Consider the following 24,186-nt stretch of genomic DNA (forward strand, 5'->3'; position numbering starts at 1 on the left):
GCAGGTTATTTGCTATGCAACCTCCAAAGGGATCACGACCCAAAGGTTGGGAAACACTGATTTAGAGGTTCCCAAGACAGACAGACAGTAGTGGTGTTTGCCTTAATCCCAATACTCAAGAGGCAGAGAGGCAGGTGGATCTCTGAGTTTGAGGCCAGCCTGGTCTACAGAGTGAGGACACCTAGGTCTGTTACACAGAGAAACCCTGTCATGGAAAACCGAAATGAAACACACACACACACACACACACACACACACACACACACACACACACACACACACACACAAAGATAATGAAGTTCTAAAGCACAAAAAACAGAAAACAATGAAGTTCTAAGACAGTCAGGCCTACATAGAGACCCTGTCTTATAAAACGGAAACAAAACAATATGAGATATTTATAGTCACAGTTAAAGTACATTAAAGAAATTGCAGAGAGTCTGACTAAAAGGCTGAGGAAAAGTGGAAATGGTGATTAGTTTATTTATTTATAGCAGTAACTTGGCATTATCTAAGCAATAATAGATTCTATGGCCATTAACTAGTAAGCCTATTATACTAACTAGTATTATCTAATTTCTGCTACAGAGGAGAACTGTGGGATGGAATTGGCATCTGCTTTGAAAACTATAAACTTTTAGGATGACTGATTAAGATTTTACAGACATAATTTGATCCACCGTAACATTAAATTCATGAAAGAAATTATTCTGTAGTTTTATATATTTACTATACTTTCCAGATTTCATTCCAATTTATTTTTATTCCTTTTCCTAGTACCTTTCATATTGAATGGATTTTAATTTGCCTTGTTAAAGCTTTTCTCAGAAACATTTATTCAGGCTTCATACTTTTTGCCACGTAGAGCTGATGCTGAATCTTTTGTGTTTTCTTTGTTCTTGTTGTTTGTTTTGGTTTTTTAATTTGTTTTTTCCCAACACTCTAAATGAGACTTGGGGCCTTATGCATGTTACACATTGCTCTGTCACTGAACTACAGCAGCAGCTTATCGTTTCTAGGGTTTTTTTGGTGTGTGTTTTGTTTTGCTTTTAACCTTTTGAGAGAGAGACACACTTTGTAGCCTAGGGTAGGTTGGAGATTGTGATGATTCCAGTGTGTGCGTGAGTGTGTGTGCGCCCACCCATACCGCCCCCACCACCACATACACACCCTGGGACACCTGTGGAGGAGAGCGGAGACTAACTTCCACCATATGGATCTTTGGCATTGGACTCAGTGAGTGAATCAGGCTTGATGGCAAGAGCCTTTACTTGCTTTGACATCTCACCAGCCTTTCCAGGGGGTTTGATAGGGCAGTTTCTTAGTCTATTACTGTCCTTTGTATTAATAGAAACTGTTGTGCTTAACAGTTAAAAGGATGCAAATATGTTCTCTTTTCTGGTTAAAGTAAAAATAAAATGAACACTAGCCAAGTGACATTTTTATAAAAGAGAAAAAAATGGTTTGTCTTTCAGTGTCATTTAGGAAAATTGGAAGCATTGTATTTTTTTAAATAAATATTTATTTATTGTTATGCGTACAGTGCTGAAAAGGGCATCAGATCACATTATAGACAGTTGTGAGCCACCATGTGGTTGCTGGGAATTGAACTCATCATCTCTGGAAGAGCAATCAGTGCTCTTAACCGCTGAGCCATCTCTCCAGCCCGGAAGCGTTGTATTTTTATATCATTTAAAAGCATCTAAAATTTAAAAATTAGGAAACTATACAAGGAGTTATGAGCTATTACCATATATTTCGAGGGCGCATGAAGTTGCTTAAGAGTTATCTAACTCACGTGAAAAAAATCGGATCTCATCACCACTTCGTACTCTTCTGTTTTATGTGATTTTGGTGCTAGTTTGATAATAAATTCTCTCCCAGCAGATGCAAACTTTTCCTAAAATAATAAGTACCAGGATTCAGTGAGGTGTCCTTCTTTCTTAGAGGTTTGTTTTGGGGAGGAGCTTTGTCATTCAAAACTGCTGACTATATAGGGTAACTCCCGCTCAGTTTCCTATTTAAAGGGTACTAAGTAAAGAGCACCAAGTGTTAGATTAGATAGATGGCTTGCTTCAGAGAGGGAAGGGAATAGGCTCCTGGAACCACAAAAGGCCTTTAAGTGATGGGGCAGGTCTATAATATTTGGGTTACATTAAAGAATTTTCAGGAGCATGTAAAGGAAGCCAGATCAGTTCCAGATTGGTGTCTGTTTCTGAGGTAGATTAGGAAATGGGAGAATTATCAAGTGATTGGGTGTTATTATTAAGCAAAAGCAGTTTAGGAGTTGGATATTTCTCTCTTGGAGTAAATGAAAATGGCAACTAGGTCTGGGCCCACCACTGGCAAGGACAGTAATAGTCAAGGAGTGGGGAGTTCATTATTGATATTTTACAAACGCTGTATATAGCCTTAGGTAAAGCTATGTTTTCTTTAAACGGTGCAGCAGGCTTTATCTGTGTCTGTCCTCCCAAGTCTGATTAATTGTAGGGATTTTGTTTAACTTTTCAGTTCTGACTGTTTGACTCTTTCAGTCCTGAATAACTTTTTGACCATTCTTTTTTTCTTTTTTGTAAAATCACCATTGGTGAGTTCCCTGAGTTCTTTCCTTGTTAAAATTTATTTTTTATTTCACATGCATTGGTGTTTTGTGGGTATTTATGTTTGTGGGAGGGTGTCAGACTTCCTGGAGCTGCAGCTGCACAGAGTTGTGAGCTGCTATATGGGTGCTGGGAAATGAACCCCTATCCTCTGGAAAACCAGGCAGTGCTCTTAACTGCTGAGCCAAGTCTCCAGCCCAGCTTTTGACTATTTTAAAATGGAGTCTTATAAATCTTTTTAAAAGATTTGTAAGATTGCTCATTACTGTTACTTTGTTACTTTGAGGACATTTTTAGGTGTTTTTAATCTGTTGAGTTGAAAATCTTTTGGGAGCTGGGCTAGAAACATTTTGTAATTGACAACTCAGTGTCTCATACCTGTGGGAAAAATTTTAATATAAACTACTTTTACTATAATAAAAAATGAATATACTAGTTAGTGGTCTAGCAGCTCTGCTGTGGTCTTTGTGGAGTAATAGTCTTTGGTACTCTTTGGGTGCGCTTCCCAGTAGAAGTCAATTTAGCAGAAGCCAGGGTCTCTGCTAATTGTGTTAATTTTCTGACAGATGGAGGTGAGATTGAGATATATAATATAGTCTTTTTATTGTTAAAATTATGGCAAATTAGGCTCCCCGTACTTATATATTCTGTAATGTTATCAAATAGGCAGCTTTTAAAAAGTGGAAAGTAAAATCAGGAAACCTTTCTTTCATGTTTGTTTGAGTCAGGATTTCTCTGTGTAGCCCTGGCTGTCCTGGAACTAGTTCTGTAGACCAGGCTGGCCTCAAGTCAGCTCTACCTGCCAAGTGCTGGCATTAAAGGTGAGCACTGCCACTGCCAGTTCCTCTCCTTCTTGTGTATCGCCTTTATCTCTTTGAAGATAGACTTTCTGAAAAGGGAAGTTATTTTAGACTGCCTTCAGTGTTAAGTAGGATAATGATGAGTTGAAATTGCAGAAGCTGAAGGAGTAGCCAGAGGGAAAGGAAATCAGGATAGTAAACTGGGAGTTTAGTGGAAAACTAGAGAGATTGCCTGTGATAATGTCAAATGGCTTCCTTTGTACTTGTACATGTTTATGTATATGTGTAAGCAAATTAAAGTTCTGTACCGTTTATCACTTATATATCTACCCCTACTGTTGTTGAAGAATTTTCATCTCCACAAGGGATCTTTGTTTTCTTATTTTCTTTGTGCAGCCCTGGCTTTGTTGACCAAGCTGGCCGAGAACACACTGAGATCCCCCTCCTTCTGTTTCCCAACTGCTGGGATTAAAGGCATGCACCACCCCACTGGGCACAGGCCCACTTCTTCTGCCTAACCCTAACTCTAAGCCTTGTCAATGATTAATCTTCTACAGCAGTTGGTCACTTAGGATCACAGAGCATTGGTTTTGGGACCCTTCTCCAGTGATACCTAAACTAATGGATGCTCAAAGTCCCTGTATGACATAGAGGTATTATGGTTATAAATTAGTGATAGAGATTTTTACTAGTATGTGAAAGGCCCTGGATTTAATCACCAGAATTATAGAAGCCAAAGTAAAATAAATAATATTCGAATATTGCTTACATACCTTGTTTCATATACTTAAAATTGCCTTTATATTACTAATAATTCTTACAATTAAATGATATATAGTTATTTTAATTGGTTAGGGAATAATGACAGGAAAACCATCTATGTGTATTGATACAGATACAGTTTTATTTTTATTGCTGTTATTAAACTCAGAGCCTCTCACATGCTAGATAAGTACACTTCCACCCCATTTTTTTAAACATCTGTTTGGTGTGTGTGCATATTCAGATGCTATGATGTACACAGGGAGCTCTTTCTACAATGGATTCAAGTTGTTAAGTAAGAGTATCTTAGGCTAGCTGGCCCGCTTGCTTTCCTGGATTCTTCTCTTTGCACTTTCTGTCTTGCCGTAAGAGTGCTGGGATTATAGCTGTGGTCAATTCATTGTGTATCATCTTTCTTGGGTTCTGAGGACTCACTGAATGAATGGTGGGATTACAGATATGTACCACCACATCACATCTGGCTTTTTAAAAATATGGGTTTGGGCGTTGAACTCAGGTCATTAGGATTGCACAGTAAGCACCATACCTGCTGAGTCATCTCCTAGGCTCAATAATAGCCATTCTAACTGGGCTAAGGTGATTACTTGGTTTGCACTTCAGTCATAATTTGTGATATTGTCAGTTTTGTTGTATATCTATTTTAACCATTTGTTTGCAATCTTTTCAGAACGGTCTATTTAGTTCTGTTGCTTTTTTCATTGTGTTTGTTTTCTGTTGAGTTTTTAGATGTTCGTATAGGCTGTCTATATCACTCCTGTGTCATATGAATAGCTTTAAAATATTTTCTCCCAATCTGTAGGTTGTTTTTGTCAGTTAGTTTTTTGTTGTGCAGAAACTTAAGTTTAATATAATAATTTGTCTTACTGTTACTTTTATTTACTGTGGTTTTTGGGTTAAAAATCTGTTCATTGCAATTCTGTTGTATTCTGTGTGCCTTTATGACAATGCTATGTTTTGATTATTGTAGCTTTGGAATATATTTTGAAATCACACTTTGTCCTTTTGTTGATGATGTGTTTGATTATTTGGAGTTTGTGGATTCATACAATTTTGCCACTTTCTTCTAGTCCTATGAAGATTATTATTATGTTATTAGGAATTTTATTTAAGCAGATTGTTTTGTGTATTATGGACATTTAACAATATGCTTAAGGCATATTTACATTTTAAAATCTCTTTCAATATCCTGAGTATTTTTGTAATCTTTTTCTTTATAATCACAGAGGTTCTCTGTAGCCCTGGCTGTCCTGGAACTTGCTCTGTAGACCAGGAAGGCCTCTAACTCAATACAGGTTGGCTTACCTCTGTATCTCGAGTACTGGGATTAAAGGCATGCACCACTGCACCTAGGGGCAGATACTGTTTGTGAAGACAAATTAGACAAGATTAGAAATGAGTCAATGGGCAAGTGAGCAAAAGGGAGGGAAAAGTTTTAGAAACTATAAAGTGGCAAATTTAACTGTTACTCTAGACAATGTTTTAGACAGGTCTATGCAACAAATGATTGGTTTGTATTCTTAGAAACAAAAAAGGGAATCATTAGAAACTTTCATATACTTACTAAGAAAGAACCAAAACTAGTTTTATTTCCTTTTTTGTTACTAGGTTCTATAGTATTATTTACTCTTATTTATATTGGTATCTATTCATTGCATATAGTTCAGGGATTCATAAAAACATTTTCATATATGTATATAATATACTTAAATATTTTCCATGTCCCACCCTCAAATCTCTATTATATCTAATTCTTTAGATTTTTACATGAATATGATCATACTTTATCTTTTTTGTGTGTGCATCTTACTTCATTTACCACACTGTCCTTCAGTTCCACCCATATATGGTATTTCATTGTATATATGTACACTTTTTGTCTATTCATCTGTTGATGCCTAGGCATCTTCCATATATAATGTCCATATATTTTTTCATCATAACTATCATTTCTTTCAAATGAATTTCTAGAGGTAAGATAGTTGGATTATATGGTACTTTTTTTTTTAAGGCACCTCTATACTATTTGGGAAAGTGATAATATAATTTACATTTTTACTCTTAACATATATTCTTAACACTTTGTGTGTGTGTGTGTGTGTATGTATGTGTTCATTATGTATATCAGTCAGAGGACAATTTTCAGGCATCAGTGCTTTATTTTTAGTGTGTAAATTCTGGGGATTGAACTCAGCTCCTTAAGCTTGGCAGCAAGCACTTTTATCATACAGCCCAGAACATTTTTTCTTGCTGCTATTTTTTATGTCTTCATTTGAGAGATGTCTTTTCAGGTTCATTACCAGAGTTCTGTTGTTGAGTTCTTTGAATTCCTTATAATCCTTATGTAATTTGGATACTAGCCTCATCAGATATGTGATTTGCACATACTTTCTCTTAATCTGTGGATTCATTCTATTGCTGCCCATGCTTTAGAGTTTTTTAGTTTCATAAAATCTCATTTGTTCTTAATTTTTTTGTTGAATGTGTTTTTGAAGTATTATACAAAATAGTTTTAGTAGCTTTAGAGTTTTGGGGCTTATATATAACTCTTTTACCCATGTTAAGTTGATGTTTGTATTTGGTATGTCTCATACCAAATTTTTTTTGCATGTGGGTATCCTCTTTTCCCAATGGCATTTAGTGATATATTTATCCTTTCCCTGTTGTGTGTTCTTTAAACATTTATTGAGTGTCAATTTATTTTAAATCCTTATTATTGGACAGCCTATTCTTTTTGTTGATCATTATATTGTTTCTATGGTAGAACCATACTGTTCTGTTTACAGTAGCTTTATTATGTATTTTGCAGTCAGGGAATATGATGCTTTATGCTTTGTTCTTTCTGCTCTAAAATCCTTTGAATATTTGGACATTTTATATTTCCATTTGGATTTAGGATTATTTTGACTTCTATGGAAAGATGTCATTGAAATTTTCACAGTGATTGACTGGATTCTATGAATTATTTTGAATTTTATGATTATTTTTGTTATCAAGTAGATGACCATATAAAAAGATTAACTATATACTGTTTTCAGATCATTCACAATACCTCCAATGACATATAGTATCATAAAATTGATTCCATGCAAATAAAAACTGAAACAGAATAGGGGTAACCATGTTAGACAAAATAGACTTTAACTTAAAAATTCTTTGAAGAGAAAAATTGCATCCACATTAAAATATTGTATATAATATTAAGTATATATGTGTTGGGTGTATTCAAAACAAATTAATTTTTTATTAGACTTGAGTTTCATCCCCAGGATATCTTATAATTTATATACAAATGATCCAAAATTACCCCCAATCTGAAATTGTAAGCATTTACTACTCTAAGCAGTTTTCTGTAAGAAATATTCTATTTGTAAGTGGAGAAATCATATCAAACTTACCATGTACTGCAAATGTCATCTGGAGAGAAGATGATAGCAATATGTTCTATCCAAAACACAGCCTGGTACACCTCAGGCAACTGAAAGAACATAAGAATAAAGAGGAGAGGAAATAATAAAGAACAGAAATAAAGAAAAAGTGATTAGAAGAACAGTATAAAAGATCAAGTTAATAGTGGTGGTCTGTGCCTGTAAGGTTTCTATTTGATGATATCATCCTTGTATGTTGTATGAAATAATGTATGTTTGACTGTTTTCACTTTCCAACAACTCCCTCTCATATTTTCATGTTTTGTGCAGTGTTTGTACTTTTGTTTTGTTTGTGACATGCTGAAGTATTTATTTATTTATTTATTTATTTATTTATTTGTGTGTGTGTGTCTCTGTGTGTGTGTGTGTGTGTGTGTGTGTGTGTGTGAGAGAGAGAGAGAGAGAGAGAGAGAGAGAGAGAGAGAGAGAGAGAGAGGGAGAGTTGGGAGAGTGGGAACCACCAGGGTCTAAAATGATTTCATAGGATATAAAGCCTCAAAAGTTCAATGATAAAAACCTAGTTGAAGAAACTCTATAGTTAGAATCCAAAAGATGAGAACTGATAGACAAATCTCAAAGGGGGTTTCCTTTTCTCCTTAACACCTATGTAGCATCATAGAAAGGGAAGAAGAGAATGTGCTTGAGAAACTGTAGGGAGCCAAATAGAGTATCAGACTCCTGAGACCTAAGAGAACAGTATTGTTAGTACTCTTGAATTTACAAAATATGGAAATGCATAAGGGAATGTAGGCCTCTCATTGTGTAGGATTAGTATGTCAGGTATAGCCTATTTTGTCTTATTTTAATAGTCATAATAGCATAAAATAAATTTCACTTTTTGATTTTAGGATGCATTTTCTTATTTCGTTTTATTTGCAGTGAATATCACCTCAGCCAGGCAATTAACCGGATGTAGTCGCTTCAGCCATGTTTTCCCCTCATCTGCTTACCAGCACATTAAGATGCATAAGAGAATTCTGGGGCACTTATCTTCTGTCTACTGTGTAGCATTTGATCGAAGTGGGAGGCGAATTTTTACAGTGAGTTAAAAATTAATGATATGTAACATTATACATTTACAACTGAAGCAAGACTCCATGCCAGCCATTGTATTATGTTTTATAAGTAACTTACTCTATTTGGACTTACTAATGTATGAAAGGTTTTTTGAAATTAAAAATAATTTCTCATTTTATATAAATGAAGGGTGAGCTATGATAGCCACTATCTTTTGAGAAATTTAATTCAGTAGCCCATCTCAACTCAAGATGTTTAGTGTGTGTGAAACAAATATACTCAGTTTTATCCTATTCCACATGCTTTTCTTAAAAGACATTTTCCCTGTATATTGCTTCAGGTTTGGTTTTAGTAATTACACCACCTTCAGGATTGAATAGTTGATGAATACATGAATGAAGATTACATGTACATTAATTATATAATATATCTTTGATTTTAATGCTGGTTATTTTCTTAATTTCCTAATTTTAAGTTTTACTTAATCATTATTTGCTTTTGAGTAAATCTACAGCATACTAATATGTCTAGAAAATACTGATGTGATTGTTTCATTCCTGTTAACATAGAGGTGAGAGAAATAGTATTTCAATGTTCTATTTATATCGTATGATAAAGAAAGTGCCTTATATCTTCAGAAGTGATACCTCCTTGGATTGTACTAGCTCTTCCACTGATCACTTATATCACACTAACTTTGATGACATAACAATGCTGTATGTCGTCATTTAATAAATAGGTAATTATTTTTACCATATTAGAATAGAATTCATTTTACTATATTTAAAGCTCATTTGGAATTCTTAAAGGGAAGTGTAGCATAAAGATTTTCACTAGGGATTGTTAATGGCCTCAAGTTTCCAGAGAAATCAATGTAGAGTATAGACTAAATTTTGAAATATTTGTAGGAAAACTATTTAGACAATTAAGCCAAGGCTGTTAGGAATATAGAAGGAAGCAATGGCAGAAATGCTTAATGGCTAATCACTTAAGTATAAGCATAAAATATTTAAAATGTTTTTAGGATCATTAGTTTTGAATACTTTGCCACAAATGTCATTGTTAGTTTGGATAATTCTCAGTTCTGTCATTGAAGCAATGCTTATATTTGCTAATGAGTCCACATTATATTTTTCCTTAATAAAATCTTTCCTTTGTAATGTTTTTTCCCCCGTCTGGATTTAAATGGCAAATTTCTGTTTCATTATAAATCTTCTGTCTTTTTTTGTCCTTGTAGGGTTCAGATGACTGTTTGGTGAAAATCTGGGCTACAGATGATGGACGCCTCCTTGCTACACTGCGAGGGCACTCCGCTGAAATTTCCGACATGGCTGTTAACTATGAAAATACTCTCATTGCTGCAGGCAGCTGTGATAAAGTTGTGAGGGTATGGTGTCTTCGAACTTGTGCACCAGTTGCTGTCCTTCAGGGACATTCAGCTTCTATTACTTCCATACAGGTGAGAACAATGATAAGATCTCTGATGTATTAGTAAAGCTGAGAATTTTCTCATTTGTATTATGGATATATTATATTTTAAATGAATATTTAGTATATGGGTAATAGCACAATGAATGGCAACAGAAGAATGCACTTAGAGAGTTTTGCTTCTCTTTTGCAGACAAATATTTTTAATTTTTTCTTTTTTAAAAAATATATTTTATTAATTTATTCATATTACATCTCAAATTTTCTTCTTTTTATATGAACATATGCTGTTAGAAATATATAAAAAAACATGATAAAGAAAGTTCTTCAAATCCAGCATGAAACACCATATTTATCTTATGTGTATTTCTGAAGAAGTAATTAAAATTGTAAATGCCTGCTTGTATACTAGTTAATGCCTGTTAATCAGATATAAACAGGTTCTAACATGAATATTTGCATACTCTGTTATTATTTAATTCAAGATATATACCAAATTTTGGATATGTGTGTGTGCATGGAGTTTTAATATAAGGAAGAAGATTTTATATTTTTAGTTTCAGTGTTTTTTGTTTGTTTGTTTGTTTCATTTTGGTATAAAATATATTGTCAATATAACATTTTGACCAGATCTTGGTGGTGAAAGTCCTTTATCGCAAAAGCCTTTGCACTTAACCAAACTAAGCTAGTTTTATTTTTACCATTCTGTTTTTTTTTTTTTTAGGAAAAACCCAAAAATTATTATTACACATTTACATGTAGATAAAAGAGAATACTTTTGAAAAAAGTCATTACTTACATTTATTATGTTCTATTTTAATACCTATCATCTATTTATAAGGATCTAGCAGACAGTGTGCTGATTCTGTATTGAATGAAATTTTAATCAAAAATTTGATTAGTTGACATTATTGTGTGGTTTGTTTTGAGGCATGATATACTATATAGCCTTGGATTTTGAAAAATCTTGCTCTTGCCCTTAAAGATATATTTTGACCTTGTGTGTTTGAATTTCATCTGTAGGCTAATTAATCTGATAACTCAAACATCCTCATCTTGGGCCCATCTTATAGCTATATATTTGCTTATTCAACTGTGTACATAGCATCATTACATGAATATCTACTAGGTATCTCAAACTCAACATGCTCCAATTATATTTCGACTTCCCACATCAAATTTAGTCCTACTAAACCTTTCCCCATATTTTTAAGTCAATTTTTTGTCACAAATAAAATGTCTGAATATTTATTACTTATGAAGTATTATAAGTATTATGATATTACTTATGAAGTAAAAGGGGTTAATTTAGCTCACAGCGTCAGAGATAAAGTTGGAATGGCATAATGCAAGCTCTACAACTCCTTGTCTATATGACTTCATGCTGTAAATAATAAAGGCAGAAGTATGCTGGAATAAAAAACATGAATCATGGCTGAGACGTATGCATAAAAGCCTAAAGCATTTCACAGGAAGTCACATAAGCACACTGGAGGAAGGTAGACTCTCTTGAAGGCATACCCTCAGGAATCCCTAGACTTCCCCTGATGTCCCTCCTCAGAAAGATTCCATCATCTTTTATCTTGTAAACCAAACCTTTAATATGTGGACTTTTGTAGAGGCACACAGCATCCTAACTATAGTGTCATCTAAACCTCTGATGGTTTCATGATTGTAATTAATGTTTATCTTTTTCTTACTCCATTTATCTTATCTGTCAGTCAATCATATTATTTGTTCTACTCTAAAAAATATATTCAGGATATACTTTGGAACATTCTCATGAATTACATCTACACTATGCTGTTTAAACCACTAACATCTGTGGCTACATTATTGAAACAGACTTCTCATTGATCTTCCTGCTCTTAACTCTCCTTTGTCCTAGTCTATGTTCTACAATGTAACCAGATGATTGTGAACTGGAAGTGAAGCCATGCCACTAGCCCTCAGAACCCTGATGAGCTTCCATTCTACAGTTTATTCTCCAAGCCTTCACAGTGATCCACAAGACTCTATACATTCTCAGTCTCTGGGCTTTCCTTGACCTCATATACTATTATTTACTTTTCATTTTCACTCTTAGCTGCTAACAAATTACTGTCTTTCTTTTTATTCTTAGCCTTCTTTCATTCCTTCTCCCACTTTTCCTCTTCTTCCTTTCTTAGCTCCCCCTTCCCCATATATACTGAAATTTCTGATTTTTTTCCTCCTACTATTTTCTTTTTCTGGAGAATTCTCAAGATTTTCACATGAATTTCCCCTTTACATTATAAGTACTCTTTGCAAATCTAATCTCTCAAGAAGACTACCTCTCATACTTTACCATTTTATTCACCGTACTAACAGTCTGTATCTTCTTACTATGTGTGTGTGTGTGTGTGTGTGTGTGTGTGTGTGTGTGTGTGTACTGTATTTGCAAGAACAACCTGCTGAGTACACTTAGTGTTGTTCATATATGTATTTAGTTAGGGCTGACCACTTAGGATTGGATAACCTAACATGATGTTTTTCCCCAGAGGCAATTGATTTCCTCCTTCTCAATAGACATTGCTTGCAGGTAGCTCTTCTTCTAGGGGTAGCTGAGTTTTGTGAGATGTTACCTAACCATATCGGTGTGTCAATTATCCTCAGTAATAATTACCCATTGGCAGTCTATGTTATTTACTGTAACTTACTAACTATCTTTCATTCACAGTATATTATCTTTTCAATTTATTTTCTTTCTTTTATAAATAGAATTGAGGTAAAATGATTAACAGTGGTTGCCACTAAATAATAGAATTTAAGGTTCTGTTTATCCTGTTTAGTTTTCATCAATTTTCTATGTATATCAGTTTCTCTGTTAGAAATATATGTCCCTTCTTTCTTGCCTTTAATCCTAAGAGGGAGAGGCAAGAGTATCTCTGAGTTTGAGGCCAGCGTTGTCTACATAACAAATTCTAGAACAGCCAGGACTAAATAGAGAAACTAGGAAAATAAATTATATGCATTGTTTCAACAATCTATAACATTGCTTATCATATTAAATAATGTAATTAATAACAACATGCCAATATGTGATTGTGAAAACAATTTAAATATAATAGGCATGATAAAGGTTTTAGAATTTCTTTAGACAATAAAATCTTCTTTTCTCTATGATTCTTTCCTAGAGGAGATATAAAATACCAAAAGTCAAAACCTGAGAAGGATACTAATATAAAGACTGTGGTCCCTTTAGGATAGCTGTAATTCTTTCAATTGACAACTTAAGTGTATTTTTTCTTAACCTGTTCATACTAATAATACTAATAAAGATTTAGTATATTTAACTTTATTCAAAAACAATTGAAAATGGTTTAACTTTTAAAAAGACAAAACTGACTAGGTATGGTGACATAAACCTTTAATTCCAGCATTCTGGAGACAGAGGTAGGCTTGGGGCAAGTGCAGGGCCAGCCTGTCCACATAGTGAATCGTAAACCAGCTAGGGTTAGATAGCAAAACTTTATCTAAAGAAATCCACAATTCTTTCTTATGAATATATATTTTCTACATTTGTTGTGATTTAACATGGTAATACATTTGTAAATTCATCCTCCATTAAAATATTCCCAAGTGTTAAATTATTTAGAATAGTAGTTAGTACTGAAATATTTTATTTAGCTTCAGTTATTTTCATTTCTAAGATTTTATGTTTGGTTTTATTATGTATATATATGTGCAGGGAGGGGGATGCTGTGTATGTATGCATAACAGTGCCTGAGGAGGCAAAAAAAAAAAAAAAGACATTGGATCCCTTGGAGCTGGAGTATCAAGAGGTTTTGAACTGCCCAATGTGGGAGGGAGTAGTGGGAGGCAAAACTAGGTCTTCTGGAAGAACAGCAAGCATTCTTAACTGCTAAGCTATCATCTCTCCAGCCTCTCAGTTACTAGATTCTGTAGAGTTTGGTATTTACATATTTTTGTTAATTATTCACTTATCTATGGAATTTAAGCAATAAAACTCTTGACACTGAAATTCTTGTGTGTGTGTGTGTGTGTGTGTGTGTGTGTGTGTGTGTGTGTGTGTTTATTTGTGTGCATGTGGGCTACAGGCATGTATGTGCTACATACTACAACACATGTGTGAAGGTCAGGGTAACTTAGATGGTTCTCTCCATCTGCTGTCCAGATTCTGTGAATTAAACTTTGGACCTCAGACATTTTGTCTCACTGGACTGAAATTCTTTTTTTGTTGTTGTTTGGTTGGTTTTTTTTGTTTGTTTGTTTTTGTTTTTTGAGACAGGGTTTCTCTGTGTAGCCTTGGCTGTCCTGGACTCACTATGTAGACTAGGCTGGCCTTGAACTCACAGCGATCCGGCTGCCTCTGCCTCCCGAGTGCTGGCATTAAAGGCGTGCACCACCACACCCAGCTAATACTGAAATTCTTAAATGATTTATGTGCTGTATTTGTACATAAAATAATTTGAATGGGAAAACTTGATATTTTATTTGAATTCTTCTTTTTAAGTTTTGTCCATCAACTAAAGGCACAACTAGATACCTCACTTCTACTGGTGCTGATGGAACAATTTGTTTCTGGCAATGGCATGTAAAAACAATGAAGTTTAGGTAAGTTTAAGTAAATTTTAGGAATTTTGTGAAAACTCAAGCTTGTATATCTTCATTATCTTGGTATAATAGTTCAAGTATTGAAGTATGTATGTGTAAATATTCCATCTGCATATATTTACATACATACTTGTTTTGGTATTTACAGAATTTAGAGTAAATATTTTTATAGAAGCAGTGTTGAGATTATGAAATTCATATAGATAAGTGCAATAAGATGTATTTGAACATTTTATAATAATATGCCAATAAATTTGTAAAACATGTCAAAATTATATTTATAAGGTTTAAAAACTTTTACTGAAAATAAATATTAATGGCCTTTATTGGCCTCTGTTCTTTAACTTTTTAAAAATAATATTACTTCTAAGTATATCAATTTCATCAGTGTGCTAAGATTTTTGCCCATTAGATGACCCTGTTAAAATTAAAAAGCACTTACTTTATTCTTTAGAGATCGCCCAGTAAAATTTACAGAGAGATCCAGACCTGGAGTTCAAATATCTTGTTCATCTTTCAGTTCTGGTATGTATTAAAATTGAATGCTTTTGGTATTTGAAATTATCCATGTATAAAAGACTGATTTAAGTTTTTTATGAAGAAAAAGTCTATGTGCTTGAAGTTAAGCCTACCAAGAATGTAAACCATGTGTTATGCTACAGGAACCTGTTTGACTAATTAGCACCTAGTAATATTTTTTCTTAATTTAATGTAATAAATTTTTATATAATGCTTGTTTTATTTGGCAAAGAATAAACAGTCCCTAACCTAAAAACTCATTAACCAAAATATATAGTACCCCACTCTCCCCCATTTAATACAAAATTTCTAGCTTAACTTTATAGAAAATATACATAGTTGTGGCTTTATATATAAAATGTTGTAAAATGACTGTAAGTATAAATAATCAGTGTTTTTGACATAGTGATTTTATATAAAATATAGTCAATTCTTAAAAGCTTTAACATGTATAGTTTTTTATAAAAAACCCAATGCTTAATGTATAGTTGATATATTTTGTTAGGTAAAGGATATGTTTGTCTTAAGTACTTCTCCCTGTCTCTTATAGCACTTGAGAATTGGACCTAGTGCCTTGCACATGCTAGGCAAACAGTCAGCCACTGAGAACTATATCCACAATCTTCTTTTTAACTTTTTACTTAATTATAATTTTTACCTCTTAAAATGGTATATCTTTAATTTTTGACATTTATTTATTTGTTGTATATGTGCTTATGTTTATGCTATGGCACATCTGGGTGAGTCAAAGTACAATGTTCGGGAGTCAGTTTTCTCCCTCCATCATGTGAGTTTTGAGGATTGAACTCAGATCATAGGGCTTGCTAGCAAGCACCTTTATGTACTGAGCTGTCTCGTTGGCCCTTATTTTCTTATTTTGATGCAAGATCTCACAAAATTGTACAGGCTGTCCTTGAAGTCACTCTGAAGCCCTGGTCAGCTTTAAATTTATGATCTTTCTGCCTTAGACTCCCCAGCAGCTAGTATTATAGTTGTATTAATTGGCAAAATTCTCTTGAGTTTCTTGAATTTTATTTCTTTTTCCTTAAAGTATTATTATGACATTGGTATTTGTAAGACAACATTGTGTTTCTTGAAGGCCTGTTACTAATACAAAGTAAAGGATTAAATACATCTAAAAGGGTGCCTTGGTACTATGTGTTTTGTTTTGTTTTACTCTTCCAGGTGGTATGTTCATTACAACAGGTAGCACTGACCATGTTATTAGAATATACTATTTGGGTTCTGAAGTCCCAGAGAAAATTGCTGAATTAGAATCACATACGGTAAGAGCAAAAGAAGGCACTGGTATTTATTGTCTTATTACTTTAATCTCCTTCTCTTGTCCTTTCTGGTCTTTACCATTCTTTAATATAGATTATATTAAAACATTTAAGTCAAGATATCTCTTTAGTAACAAAAGTAAATGAAATACTGGAATTACTAAAGCTTTAGTACATAAGACAAGCCCTATTTGACTATACGTAAATGGCTTTGTGTACTTACAAGGCATTTGAAGTGTAGTCATAAGAAAATGCTTTTATGAATTGAGCTTTTTGACCTTTGTATATTTTTCACAGTATCATCAAAGGTTCGATAGAATCTAATCTTCCTTGGCAATAGCAATCTTCATTTATTTTTATTGATGTTTTATTGTACTAAGTAATCAGATTCAATATGTCATTTTCACACATAGATTTTATACTTTGTTCTTATTGAACACCTCTCTTCCTTCTTTCGCCTTAACCCTCTTTTGATTTCATTTTACATAGATTCCATTACCTGCTCTTATTCCTCTCATACTCTTAAATCTCTTTCTCCTCTCTCATAGGCTTCTTTTTACTTTCATATCATACAAATACATGTGCATAAATATATGTATATATACACAAGCATAAATATATGACAATCTAGATTACATATCTGAGAGAAAATATATTTGGCATTCTCTGCCTGGTTTACTTAGCTAAACACAATGATCTCCATTATATCCAATTTCCTGCAAATATCATTTTTCGTTTTGCTTTAAGCATAGAGAAGATTCTATTATATGTACGTACCACAAATTTTTTTTAGTCATCCATCTGTTTTGGACATGTAGGATAGTTGCACTTGCTAGTTATTGTAAGTAATGCAACAATAAGCACAAATGTGCAAGTAATCTCTGTGGTAGGTTGATTTAGAGTCATTTGTGTGAATAATGCAATAGAGTCATATCCATGGGTCATATGGTAATACTACTTTTTAAAAAAGATTTATTTATTATGTATACAGTATGCACCAGATCACATTATAGATGGTTGTGAGCCACCATGTGGTTGCTGGGAATTGAACTCATGACCTCTGGAAGAGTAGTCAGTGCTCTTAACTGCTGAGCCATCTCTCCAGCCCGGTAATACTACTTTTGAACTTTCAAGAAACCTCTATACTAGTTTTCATAGTGCCTCTAACACTTTACATTTCGTCAGCAGTGTAGGGCTTGCTCTTTCTTTATATTCTGGCCACCAATTTTTGTTTGTTTTCTCTCTCATAGCCATTCTGACTATTCAGAGGTGAGATAGAATCTTAATGTAATTTTAATTTGCATTTCCCTGGTGGCTCAGAATGTTGAGTACCTTTTCAAATATTTATTAACCAATTGCATTTCTTCCTTTGAGAACTGTCTGCTTTTATACATAACCAAATCTAGCTTGCTCTCGCCTTGTTGCTTCATATTCTAGATACTAAATATTGGAAGTTTATTTAATTTGTGCAAGAGAAAAAGTGAGAAACATTCAAAGATCTCATTCTGAGAGCACTAAATGTAAGAAATCCGTTTGATCTTAGCGTGCCAAGGAAACCCCTCTACACTGTGTATACAAACATAGTTTAGTTCACAGAGCACTGAGAGAAGAGAAAGCACATAAGTAGGAAAGAATTAGGGGGGGAATAGTGAAGAAAATTATATTTGCAGTTTTATTTGCAGGGTCCCAGGTAAGCAGAAAAGTAGTATCAAGTAAAAATCCCCTGTTGGAACGAGTGGTCTACCACTTATGTTAATTGTTAAAGTTGTATTTCTTCATGTGGTATAAAAAGCATAGAACATACCGAATGTTAGATGAATCCATTATAACATTTAAAAGAACATGTGGATGACAGAAGGAAATAAGTAGTTTCCTGAAGTTATACAAATAAAACAATGGGGAAATTTCACTCAACTCCATTGTTTTAAGGTGGCTTCTTCTGTTTGTTGTCTTAGGAAGGATGTAATTTAGTAGTACCTATTCAGAAGTCTTCATCACTTGATATGATTTATAAGCAGATTTGCTTCTGTCTAGTTTGTTTTACAATGTTGCAGACTTATTTTGTATGTTGTTTGAGCCTTCAGTGATTTATCTTTTTAAACAAAATAAGTTTTTAAAATGAGAATCATGTTAAAATAGAATCTACTCTGTAAAGCTTTGCATGTCAATTTAGGGAAAGGACACTTTATTTTTCACATAAATTCTTTTAATCATTTTAATCAAAAGTCTGTTGTTTTATGTTTTAGGACAAAGTTGTTGCTGTTCAGTTCTGTAACAATGGAGACAGGTAATTATGGACTAAAATACTTGTATAAAGAAATATTTGACTTTTTAGTATTCCTTTAAAAGCAATCCAGTTGCTATCCACATATTGACATCTCAAGAAACCCATTTAGAAATCTTTTTCTAGGATACGCATCTGTTTTCACATTACCTTCTTCAAAGTTAAAATCCTTAAGCTCAATTTACAGTCACTGGAGTCAGATCTGGAAATGCGTTTGTACCCTGACCCACCTCCTGTAGTTCTGGATATTCCTCATTGTGCCCTAATTTCACTAACTGCCAAAGGTTTTTGATTTTAAAGATTATCTTGGTTCCTTGCATTGTTTGGCTAGTTTTAAAGACAAAGCCTAAAAGATACATTTGTGGAAAGGGAGATTGTTTTGTATAGTCTTTGGCAGCAGGAAGCTATACCGATGCTGTTTGCTCTTTGCTCTCACTGGGAGAAAACTTGAGACTAAGTAGCTCAGAGTTGTCTTACCTTAAAGTCACATGCATGAGGTGGGAAAGAGCTATTTTGTTCAGACACTTAGGTCCAAAGTCTGTGTGTATCTTCCTTGATATCTTTATCTCTCTTTGAAAATTTTAACTCAGGAGTGACCATAGTCTATCTCCTCTATCTTCCTGAGTTCTTTGTTGTTTACTTTGCCTTTTCCATTATCTTTTACCACCAAACTTAATTGACAATTGTATTGCTTGATTAGTATTTCTCTGACAAGTAAGCATTTCTCTTCTATTACTTTGGAATAACTTTTAAATGTCAACCTGGCATTTCCAAACTCTGTACAACCTGACTTAGACAGCTATATTATTTTCTTATATGAATCTATACATTTTCCCCTAGTTGCTTTATGCATTGTTCCTATTTCATATTGTCTCATTCAGGACTTTGCTTATAGTTTCCCTCTTGTTATTCCCATTGAACATCATCATTCCCTGCCTTCTACTCCTTCTCTCTTCCTTCCTGCATATCCTATCTCCCTCTCCTCTCCTCTCTTTTCCTTCTCTGTCTCTATGCCTCCCTTTCCCTGCCTCCTGATTCTGTCTTACCTATGTCTCCTGCGGCTTTTAAGGTTCATGCCCTACCTGAAGCTTTTCCTGAGGGCTCCAGAGTTCATGTTTATTTTGACATCCTCAGACTATTTGTGTCACCAGTCTCTAGTACCCATAAGATGCATTCCTTATTTATTTAAAGTTAGACATTATATACAGATAGCTGTGAACCCTCTAAAATATCTGACCCCAAAATGTAATGGCCTGTGCTAGTCTAAAATTGACAAAAAATAGATCAAGTTAGTATACCTTTGTATCTATATGCCCATATGACAACTCTGTGGGTGACTGTTTTATTTCTAAATACTTTTGAACAGTGAGCAATGAACTTTGAACATCTTTGTGAAGTATAAAAGCAAATATTGGTGATCTATAGTTTATTTCTCTTAAGAATGATAAAAACATTAAAATTTAAGAATAACTTAATCATATTACCATTCTTAAAGGACTGTTAAATTTTTCTGTGTGTGTGTGTGTGTGTGTGTGTGTGTGTGTGTGTGTGTGTGTGTGTGTGTGTGTATTTTAGCCACTTGGATGTAGATGCCTGCACAAACGAGAACAGGGACTTGGATTCCCCCAGAACTGGACTTATTAGTATATGTAGGCCACCTGACATGGGTGCTGAGAGCCAGTCCCAGGTCCTCTGGAAAAGCAGCAAGTACTCTTTACTGCTGATCCACCTCTACAAGTTATTTATATTTTAAGCTTTATTTTTAATTGTGTGCATTTAAATGTGTATGCACATAGATATGTGTCAATAGAAGTGTGGGTTCCTATGGATGCTGCCCAGAAAGGTCCAACTCTCTGGAACTGGAGTTAACAAGAGGTTGTCAGCCTCCTGCTGTCAGTGCTGGGAGTTAAACTTGGGTACATCTGTAAGAGCAGTACATTCTCTTAATTTAACCATGGAGCCATCTCTCTAGCACTTATTTTTACTTTAAATTATATGTCTCTCTCTCTCTCTCCTCTGCCTCTGTCTCTCTGTCTCTATTTCTCTTTGTGTCTCTGTCCCCTGTCTCCCCCCCCTCTCTCTAGTGTGTGTGTGTGTGTGTGTGTGTTAGTGTGTGTTATAGGCCTTTATGGACTTCCTGACATGCTGGGAGCTGAACTCTAGTCTTCTTTAAGAGTAACATGTATTCTTTACCACTAAGCCAGCACCCATATTACCATCCCTTCCTACTGAAAGGACCTGAAATCTTAATTTCTTGTCTATTTGTAAATGTGTATTTCAAAAACATTGTTAGTAAGTTTTCAAAAATACAGTCACTATATAAAAAGTCTTGTATGAATCTAAAATGTAAAAGTCATGTAAAATATAAATTGATACATATATGTGAAAAATCAAAATACTGACAATTTGCTACTCTAAAAAAGGCTCAAACTTATTGAAATTCTTTGTAGTTATTTCTTTTATTAGTGTAAAAATAAACCATTCCTAAGCAAACATCCAATTTTACTAATAAGATAATATAAATTAAAATATCTGTAACAAAATGTTCTTTTAAAAAATTAAGATAATTAAAAATTTTAACACTCAGCACATTGATTATTGTATATAAGTGGACCCTTTCTTACAGCTTTTCATATGGTTCTATTTGTTTCAAAATATAGGCAATTTGGTAATATATATAAAAAACTATTAAAATATATCTAATCTTACTCAGTACAATATATAAGATTGTACAAAGACAGATAGAGGTGCTCCTCATAGCATTATATTTAAATCTGAATGGAAAAAAATGTAATGATTGATCATTATGAGCTTCATTAAGTAAATTTTGCTATATCCATATAGTTGAATACTTGTTGAAATTGATATATTTTTATACTTATAAATATAGATGTAGATCTACAAAATACAGTTATGAACAACATTGTATATGGTAGAATTCTGTTTCCTAAGGAGAAAATTAGTCATTATATATGTTTTAATAGGTTTTGATTTTTTTTCATACTGTCTCTTAGTATATAGCTTATGCTGGGTTTGAGCCTGTGATCCTCCTGCCTCATCTTGGTTGCTAGAATCATAAGCTTGCAAACATACCTGGTTTAAATACATATCTGAAAGATTAGAAAAAATGCAGTATCAAACTTAGGAGTGAACAAATGTTTTATAAAGGTAGCTCATAATAAAAATTTCAGTATATTTATAGGGTTGTGCAAACTTCACCATATAGAACAAACATGTCCTTTAACCTTATAGAATACTCATTCCCTTTAGTTATGAATCCTCAAATGTATCATCACTCTTATTCCAGCTAGAGTGGTTTCTAAACTTAGTATACGATTTTACGTATCCCAGTAGTATATGAAGATAATTCATTTTATAATCAAGAAAATGTGATGAATTCTGGAAAAAAGTAACAAGGCTATTTTAACTTTTTTTCCAGCTTAAGATTTGTTAGTGGAAGTAGAGATGGAACAGCAAGAATATGGCAGTATCAACAACAAGAGTGGAAGAATATAGTGCTGGATATGGCTACTAAAATGAGTGGGTAAGAATGGATAGTAAAGATTTCAGGGGATCTCCCATGCCATATCATCCTTTGCAGTGAACTATATTTATTAGTGAATATAATTTTTGTGTTGGTAAATAGTTTGAAATTAATTACTAGATATGAAATTTGTGCCTTTGTTCAGCCTCTTAGCAACTGTCCCTTTGTTGTTGATTATAGAACATTGCTGATTTCTATGATATTGTGATCTATCATGATGCTCTTATGTCTGTGTTTTATTGACTCACATGGAGTTATTGTCTGGCTTAGTTTTCATAGGTCATTTTCTACATCTATCTATACTTGTATTTTAAGGGTTATGCTTATTAAATACTGTACTACATTTACTTTTTACTCTAATTCCTAAGGGCTTCCTTATATTTCATAACGTTGGCATTTGTACTCAGCATTTTACATGCATTTAATCAGTATCTGCTTTTAGCAGCTTAATACTGATGAGACGATATATCAGTCTCTTTGAGATAATTCAGTTTTTTCATGTTTGACCTTTAAATTGACTATCTTATTAAACTAAACTGACTTTATAGTCATAGACAGATATTGTTAATGTCATAGTCATTTAAGTCAATAAATTTCCTGATAATTATTTACAAAGTCTATTAGATTTTTAAAAGTAATACTTAAGGGGATAACATGACCACTATATATTTTTTGTATTGTTGGGCAGCCAACATAATCGTCCTGTAAATTTTATTTTCTAAGATAGTTATTTCTTGTGCTTCCAAGTAACTATTGAATTAGCTTGGTTCCTATTGCTGTGTTTAACCTTAATAGCCAAAAGCAAATTGGAGAGGAAAGGGCTTATTGTATCTTACAACTCCCAGGTCATACTCTAACACTAAAAATCTCAAGGCAAGAACCTGGAGGCAGGAACATAAGTAGAAGCCATGGAGTACACTCCTCTTTTAGGCTTGCTCCCCATAGCTTGCTCAGCCTACTTTCTTATCCAGGACCACTGCCCAGAAATGGGCTGGACCTTCCCACATCAATGGTTAGACCAAGAAAAAAAAATGTGCTACAGTCTTATCTAAAGAGTAATCGAATGAAGGCATTTTTCCAACTGAGGTTCCCTCTTCCCCCAGCTTGTACCTGTCCAATTGGCAAAAGCTTACCAACACAACTCTTTGTCTTCTATAGGTTTTAGCCTTCATTCGCATCAATTTACGATGGGTAGTATTCTACGATAGGGTAGAGTTTTTTAATGAATACTTAGATTTCTTTATCTAATCATTTTCATTTTCCTAGAAAATTTGGACATATTTGATGTTTTGTGTTTACCTTTGTTAAGCAAATACAAGATATTAATATTTCAAATTATTACTTCAGGAATAATTTGACATCTGCAGAAGACAAAGTCACTAAACTGAAGGTGACTATGGTGGCTTGGGATCGTTATGACACCACTGTTATTACTGCAGTGAACAATTTCCTTCTGAAGGTTTGGAATTCTGTCACAGGGCAGCTTCTTCATACTTTATCTGTAAGTATTATACTCTAATAGGAAAAAAACTATTTAAGCCTAGTAGAGCTGTGTGCTGTAGGTCCAACACTTATGAGGCTGAGGTATGAAGATTCTTTGAACCTAGGAGTTTGAGAGCAGTCTAAGCAATATAGGGAGACCTTGTCTAAAAAAGAATGAAAAGGTCAAAGTACCTTATTCTAGGAGAAAGACATGGAAGTTTTGTTTTTTTCTATGACTTATTAGACTTACATTTTCTATCTTCAGTGATCAGTTTGTGTAAGAAATAGAGGAAACAGGAAGAAGTGGGTGAAAAGATAGTTATTTTTTTTTAAGTATATTTCTCATGGTCAAGGCTGCTATATCTGTAGGATCAATAGAATTCATGTGGGCAGGGTTGTTTGTCAGTTCATAATGTTATAGGCTG

The 24,186-nt window shown here is 33.7% G+C and overlaps 1 protein-coding gene across 1 annotated transcript in view; it reads left to right on the forward strand.

The window, feature by feature from the left end:
* Positions 1–24,186, forward strand: part of BRWD3 (bromodomain and WD repeat domain containing 3) — a 100,557-nt gene that overhangs the window by 21,651 nt on the left and 54,720 nt on the right. Inside the window, exons 7-14 of the mRNA XM_084790969.1 lie at positions 8,488–8,648; positions 9,863–10,084; positions 14,549–14,649; positions 15,104–15,174; positions 16,354–16,454; positions 18,698–18,738; positions 22,175–22,279; positions 23,627–23,780. Coding sequence (XP_084647095.1) covers positions 8,488–8,648; positions 9,863–10,084; positions 14,549–14,649; positions 15,104–15,174; positions 16,354–16,454; positions 18,698–18,738; positions 22,175–22,279; positions 23,627–23,780 — 956 coding nt within the window. The remainder of the gene's footprint in view (positions 1–8,487; positions 8,649–9,862; positions 10,085–14,548; positions 14,650–15,103; positions 15,175–16,353; positions 16,455–18,697; positions 18,739–22,174; positions 22,280–23,626; positions 23,781–24,186) is intronic.

Source organism: Acomys minous (genome assembly GCF_964271855.1).
Source record: "Acomys minous genome assembly, chromosome: 7".
Classification (NCBI taxonomy): Eukaryota; Metazoa; Chordata; class Mammalia; order Rodentia; family Muridae; genus Acomys; species Acomys minous.